The following is a 7,517-nucleotide window of genomic DNA, read 5'->3' on the forward strand; positions in this document are numbered from 1 at the left end:
CACATTTGCTGGTGTTTCAATACTGCACCAACCAGTGTGGACAAGCTGGGATCCCACGGACAATATTTGTCGCCGCAGCCTTGAGGGGCATCGGGTTCACAGTAATTATCAGTGTTTAAACAGCGATCTTCTGGGGAGGCTGAGGGTCAGGGATCAGGACCCAGAGCGCGGCCAGACACCCCATTGTCACTCAGCACGTCTTTTGTCAAGTCGGAGTGCAGATCCAGTGAAAGGAAACGTTTTATCAGGGGCGTGTCACCCCCCTCGACTCGTCGCTGGAGGGCAGAATGAAGTCAGGAAAGCAAACTGATGTGAGGATGATGTCTTTTTTTTTTTTTTTTAATTAAGTCGCACACGTAAAATAAACAAACAAAAAAACACAGCATGCAGTCAGAGATCCTTAATAAAAACTTTTTTTCTCCTATGGACTTCACAGTATTGTGACTTCAGAGCAGTGAATTCAGAAACAAACAAACGAAAAAGTAGACATACAGTGACACTCCAAAATAATTATTCACGATACGCAGATGAATAAATAAATTTGTTGATAAAAGGCTGATCAAAGGAAGGCTTTAATAACGTTCAAATGACTAAACGGAAAAAAAAAAAAAAAAAAAGCAAGAGCAGCAAATTAAGACACTGCAGCTACAAAAAAGAATTTGCAAGTGAGTGAGTAGCGTCTGAAGATTGAAGGGGTGAAAAAACCAGGTGTGCGGAGTGTTGATTGCTTTTTAAATGTCATCACAGAGGAAGGGAATTTGATTTTTTTTTCTCTGAAAAACCCTGAGCTCCCAGGCACTTAGGATTCAAAAAAATCCTCAAGTTAAAAGCAACAAAAACAAAACCCCCCCAAAAAAGCCTTCTGTTCTTGGCTGAGACACACACACGCACACACACACACACACACACACACACACACACACACACACACACACACACACACACACACACACACACACACACACACACACACACACACACACACACACACAAGCAAGCACATTTTGGTTTCACCCTAGCCTTAAAAAGTAACAACAGATAAAGATTAAAAAAAAAAAAAAAAAAAAAAAAAAGATTAGCACTCTTGAATCGGTTCTTTGAGGGGTAAAAACGCCCCCTTTCACAAAAAAAAATCAACACACCGGGATTCAAACTGTTCCGGTACCCTTTAAATATCTTATATGCAGCATTTAAGAAAGTTCCGTGAGGAACAGATGGCATAGAAACATGTTCTCGGCTGATGGAGCTGGAAGACGAACCAGGGATCTGAGTCCAAATCTCCGAGTCACAAAGCAACATTAGCAGTTTGGGCTCAGTGAACCATTAAACTGTAATTAGGGGTTGTTTTCTCAATAATCTAATGCACTTTTATCGCAATGCTTATTAAATATTTTATCACAATATTTATTAAAGACAGAGAAAGAGAGAGAAAGAGCACCACAGCCACACAAAGTGCTGTGCGGCTGCTTCGCCCTGATATTTTCCCTCCACTGCGAACCATTAGGGGCCCTCAGTGAGCTTTCACCTGCCCAGTGTAACAAGCTGGACAGGTGAAACCAATCGTGTTATCGCTGGTAGAGAGTTTACCATGACTATTGCAGCCAGCTGGGGAGGCTGAGGCAGCTCCGCCTTACACTGTGGCTCAGTGGAAAAGTCAGTGTGTTTTTTGCATTTCAGTGCAAAAATGTACTCAGATCTGTGATCTGTGGAGAAAGGAGGCCTTAAATTTAAGGTGATACATTTCCATGTTATTTGTTTCAGCCGTAGATCAAAACTACACCGACTGTCTGCAACGACTCAAATGCTGACAACCCCCCCCCCCCAAACACTTGGCGATGTCTTTGCTCCAGACAAATTGCGAGTCATGTCTTCTCTTTCTGCAGCGTGCAAACCTCATTTGTTTAATATTCCAATTTGGTGCCAAAATATTAACCCCGTGGGAATCACTGGCATACAGCAGTGATGATGCATGTTATTAGAATCTGTTTCGTGTGAGTGGCCGTGTTGCACCAGAGTCTGACAATAACTGAGCCAGTCAATAACTGGCTCCTTCATTCTTGTAATGAGGCTTTTCCATTGTTTGATCGGCTGAAGCCAGACTGCAATGAACGTGCTTTGTGACACAGGCCGCCGTTCTGTCTGTACAGTTGTGTTATTGACACCAGTAACCTGCTGGTCACACAAGTATCCTGTAGCAGAGAGTGGCGGCCGCCCGTCTTCTCTCCGCAAACCAAAAAACAAGGTGCAAACTGTCAGTAGTTTTGTCTTTTCTGAAGGAATGCACCCCCATTTTGCAGTCTTTTTCTATACAATATTTTGCAAAAAATAAAGTGTGCGGCACTCCTGGGTTAGTTCTGCATGAGGTACTGGTGGAAGTACATGCCAAAGAGAGAGCTGATGACCTGGCAGGCGGCCACCCACCACGTGAGGAAGGCGAATAATCCTCGGAAGAAAATGGGCGTGAGCACCGAGCGCAGCGCCGTGAAGGCCTCGGACAAGCGGGCCACCGTGGCCTGGATGTCCTCCTCCACGTCCTCCACGCCGTCCTCGTCTTCGTCCACACCGCCGGGCAGCACTGGGGCGGCGGTGGGCATCAGCAGCGCTGGGGTCACTCCAGGGGTCTCCTCTGCGCCGCTCAGCCACGACCCCTCCCCTGAGAGATTGCCGTGGTTGGTCAGGTTTTACAATTTGACGACCATGTGGTGTCTAAACCACTGGAGCATCATGCAGTGTTTTATGTTGGACAAAGGTGGGCAAACAAATGAAGGGTTAGGGCTGCAACTAAAGATTATTTTTGTTGTCGACTAATCTATCGATTATTTTGTTCCGATTAGTCGATAAGTCACGATTATCTTCTTTATTTTTGCCACCCATTTTGGACTTCTGTTTAACCTAACTTGCTTAAATCCACACCAGTGTTATACTGCTGTACTCTGACAGCATATGCTTTTAAACAAATATATCAAATTAATGACACACAAAGTATTTATCTGTAACATAGTTGTTATATTTTTCAACGTAAACATCAAAGGTATATAGGTTATATGCAATGTTTATCACAGTTAAATACCTTAAACTGATTTCTTACAACTCAACTGTCAAATTAGTATGACCTAAATTACACAGTTGATAAGTGATCAGTGAAAGAGTGTTACAATTCAGTATAAACGCCAGTATTGACAGGGGCTGTAATTGAATAATTACTGCCGTTAAGTAGCATTTACCTCAGTCACCTATTGTTGGCTAAAGCTAGCTTCTTCCATGATTGTCCGACGTACGAAACAAACATAGAATGTACTTGCGTCACAGGCTGATGATTAATTAAGAAATAAGTGTGTCATTCAAAACATAACTACGAAATATTATTATTATTTATTATATATAGTTTGTTTGACTTACCCAGTGCCTTTAGTGCCAGTGTGGAGAAGAGGATGAGAAAGATGGGGACCAAATACTGAAGCGTAATCACGGTCAGGTAGCAGAAGATACGAGTGACCTGAAAACAAAGCGTATTTACTCTATAAACAAAGCGGTTTAGGGGGGTTTGACTGATCTGAAAACACCTCTAACAGGCGGCTCTGTGCTCATTTTAACCCTCAATCGGCCGTCCAACCTTTCTCTGAATGTCGATTGCAGCGATTCGTCCCGCCTCCTTCTTCATCTGCTCCACCCACTTGGGGGCCAGATTGAGGTAGGCCTGCAGGTGGTAGCGGGTCAACAGCAGCCGCAGCACACACAGGGTCACGATGACCCACAGGCGCAGGCTGTCAAAAGAGGCGCTGGGAACTCTGCAAGAGGTCCAGAAAAATGGTCATGCAGTATCACTGTGGACGGCTCTGAATTAGATACAGGTGGGAAAACATGTGCATGCACTCACAGTGTGATCGATGTCTTTCCCATAGGCGCATTGGCCAGGAAGTCCCTTGCGATGGGTTTCACCCAGAGAACCAACACAATGACCGGAGAGAGGAAACCCATGTGCAGCAGAGCCCTGCAGGTAATGAGAAGGATCTGCGTTTGTTGTCTGTTTGTGTTGTTTTAAAGGGGAGGTACACTCGAGAATAAAAACCAATCGGCTCTTACTGAATGAGCGGGCGCTCCGAGTTCATCTTCACAGCGTCGAGATGTGTCTGGGCCAGTCGCAGGCCGGGGAAGGCCAGCAGGGCGCCCACGTAAGCGCAGACCGCAGCCAGACCCAGTTTCACCGTGAGCTTCGTCACAGGGATTCTAGCGGAAAGGCATTGGAAAAAAATATCTCTCATCACTAGGGATGCACATTATCGATTATTAATTATTGATTCATTAATTGTTAGTTGATTGACCTTATCGATCAATTAACCATTAATTGATAAGCGGCAATTTTTCCTGTGAATCTAAATTTCCCAATGGAAAATGTGGAAGGTTTTTGAATGCGAGGTGCCATTATGTAACCCTTAAAAAATGTTGAGGGTCCACTGTGACCAATTTTTACATTAAAGAACAGTAAAAACACCCTACACATTTCTCCTCTGACTTTAAGTTGACTTCTAATGGGTCACATTTCCAGCTATGTTTTTTTTTAAAAAGTTGTTTAAAAGAAGCTTGTTCTAAGTATATTATGACCATCACAGTATCTACAAGTGAATTGCTCTATCCTGCCACTACACTGTTATAATGATATTGACTACCTGTGTAAAAAAAAATGAATTGCGACTAATATAATTTAATTGATTAAATTCTTAATCGACAATCGATTCATTGTTCCCTACTCATCACCCAATTTCTTTCAGTACAGAGTCACGTGCTATTCTCGTGTAAATCAGCACACTAGACCAGACAGACACTTACGACCAGTCGGCATAGCCCTGCTGTTTGGCAAAGACTTCCAAATTGTCAAAGAGGCTGGAGAATCCCGACTCCAGGCCGAACTCCAGGTAGTCCTCCCTGACCACCAGCACCAGCATGGCCACCAGCAGTGACAGGAAGCCAAAGGCCATGCACACCGAGCGCTCGCCGCCTTCCTCGGAGCGGAAGTAGTGGCTCATCAGAGTGTGGAGGGTCTTTCTGAGGGTGAGGGGGTCAAGTGAAAAGAAGCAGGACATTGCGCTCTGCAGTGCAGGAGCTACATGCTGGCTGTGAATACTGTCACGAGCATCGGTAAGCACCACAGAGTGACTCTGCAAATGAAGGATACAGGCAGAAGAGAACAGTCAGCACACACCAAATGGCTCCGATGTTGACCTCTTTGCGTCCATCGACGACGCAGTAGTAGCACTCTGTGAACAGGAAGATGCCCGAGGTGTAGACGGCAAAGTCCACCAGCCACTGGTACTCCAGGAAAAAGCGAAGCACTGAAAGTAGGAAAGGGACAAAAAGTTCCAAAAGAGAAGGTCATCAGCAAGGTCGAGTTATGGTAGGCACTTACAACAAAGAGTGGTCGAGATAAGAGAGCGATTGTTTTACCCAGAGCGTCGATGGCGTTGACCGGAGCTTTGTCCAGGTGAAGGTTGATGTCTTTTGGCACAGTGAGAGGTTTGTTCTCTCCATTCTGTCTTCTACAGATCACAGAGAGAGAGAGGAAGTGTACAGAACTGGAGACTACACGTAAAGACTTTGTGCTTTATTGTGAAGATGTTTAAGCTGTTTAAACTTATGTGTCTGTAGCCTGTAAAATGGGCCTAGAGAGAAAACTTCCCAGAACATCTCTGCCAAAACATGTAGTCCGGGAAATCTGCTGACTGTGATGTCACTAAGGGGACTGATACACCTCTCAGGTTAGCGATGACACACCCCCAGCCGGCTGTTAGCTGAGCTTTAATGGTCCAGATGTGTTGGAATGACCATAAAACATTATTTTCAGCTAAAACGGATGAAAAGGTGCTTTTTGCACAAGGCTGTAAACAGGGGGCTAAACGTGCCATTTTCTGGAGATTACCTACATTGGCTAATAAATGATGCCAGGCTCCTACACAGGCACCCAAGCTAGATAATTATCTAAAATTGTTATGATACAGGACTACTATGTGGTGACCATTAGGAAGTGCCAGACCCTTGCCCCCAACTCTCTCACCTGTCTCTCCTGTTTGGTTTAGGCACCTGCTTCCCGGCCAAAGCGCACAGCTCTCCTTCTGACGGGTGCTTGAAGCGGAACAAACTGGCAAGAAACGCAGTGACACGTGTGTAAACGCACACGGCACGGCACGGCACGGCACAGCAGGGTGTAAAAACGTGTGTTGTGACTGAAAACGGTGAAGATACCGTACCTGCCGTTGCAGAGGAGCCAGCGTGCAAAGGAGTAGTGTGGAGCCATCCTCTGCATGATGCTGGCGGCCAGCAGGCTGACCACCAGCTGAACTCCCATCAGAGCCTGCAAGGACAAACACACGGACGTAGTTTAAATAGGGAATGCTAGAGTGCATCTGTAACAGTCAGTCAGGGCTGCACTTTATGCTGACTCGGCTTGTTAGCCCCAAGAAACTTTTCAAGAACAGACTGCGAGATTGGGGGGGCGCATTCCAAGACCGCAAGCTGTGGCGAAATGAGTTAAAAAAAAAAAAAAAAAAAAAAAAAAAGGCCTCATCAAAAACTGTAGGCAACACAACATTAAGCAAAACGACATTTGATACGGGACGTGCTGACAGCGTCTCCAAAATGAATGAACGTTAGCAAATGGCTATCGTGCTAAATTTAGCTTTAAGTTCACCACCTGTCAGTGCTGCGGCAAGGCTTTAGCTCGCTAGTTAGCATTAGCATCCTTTCTCTCACAGTAAACAGTGCGAGCCAAATCATCGCTGGTGATTTTTTTTTTTTTTTTTTTTGTACAGCCTTGAGTCGAAACTGCCAGCTACTTGCTGATGAATGAGGTGTGAGTTAAAGTTACCATTTCCTGTGTCGATATGTGAGGGTCAAATACCAGCGGGGCTGCCTGCCGGGCTCTTCTTCACATGCAGCAAAGTCTTTACAGCTGAGGGATCGACATGCGAGACTGTCTCAGTATCCCGGATGTAGAGGCGGACTCGTATGGTGCCTTTAGGAGCAGATTGAAAGGCTTGTAAATTTGGGAAATACCTCACGTCTTGGTCTCTTTGTTGCCACAAAGCAGGTGGAAAGGAGAAATATTGTCGTCACGTCTGAGCTTCCAGAATTTTCTTGATGTTTACATTTGCGGTGCTGTGTTTAAAGTCACGTGTAGGCAGACAATTTGGGCTGTACATCATTTTGACATAAATTGACCTACTGTATCTTGATGATCATTTTTGCTTGAACAAAGGAACAAACGCATGCAGAAAAAAAGACAGCTTAATTATAAATAGAGCGGTAATAATGAAAAATACAAATAAAAAGATTATAATAACAGAAAATCGTAAAATTAACAAAAGCACTCAATCATAAGCATAAGATTCACACTTGCGGCTGACTTCACCTCTGTTGGCAGCTTATTCCATTTGTGTGCAACATAACAGCTAAACACTGCTTCACCATGTTCAGTTTGAACTCCACTATCAAACCTGGGTCTCCAGATCTCAGAGTCCTACAGG

The 7,517-nt window shown here is 44.7% G+C and overlaps 1 protein-coding gene across 1 annotated transcript; it reads right to left on the reverse strand.

The window, feature by feature from the left end:
* Positions 1 to 312: 312 nt before the first annotated feature.
* On the reverse strand, positions 313 to 6,979 carry tmem161a (transmembrane protein 161A). The gene is made up of 11 exons (XM_076039631.1): positions 6,860 to 6,979; positions 6,243 to 6,346; positions 6,050 to 6,133; positions 5,443 to 5,534; positions 5,174 to 5,330; positions 4,828 to 5,043; positions 4,084 to 4,227; positions 3,878 to 3,991; positions 3,614 to 3,788; positions 3,400 to 3,496; positions 313 to 2,653 (listed from the first exon to the last, which is right to left on the reverse strand). Exons 1-11 carry the CDS (start codon positions 6,860 to 6,862, stop codon positions 2,349 to 2,351), a joined length of 1,491 nt encoding a protein of 496 aa, XP_075895746.1. The 5' UTR covers positions 6,863 to 6,979; the 3' UTR covers positions 313 to 2,348.
* Positions 6,980 to 7,517: the final 538 nt, after the last annotated feature.

This window comes from Nelusetta ayraudi, unplaced genomic scaffold, assembly GCF_046127955.1.
Source record: "Nelusetta ayraudi isolate G7.1 ecotype Tasmania unplaced genomic scaffold, CSIRO-AGI_Nayr_v1 ptg000059l, whole genome shotgun sequence".
In the NCBI taxonomy this organism is placed as follows: Eukaryota; Metazoa; Chordata; class Actinopteri; order Tetraodontiformes; family Monacanthidae; genus Nelusetta; species Nelusetta ayraudi.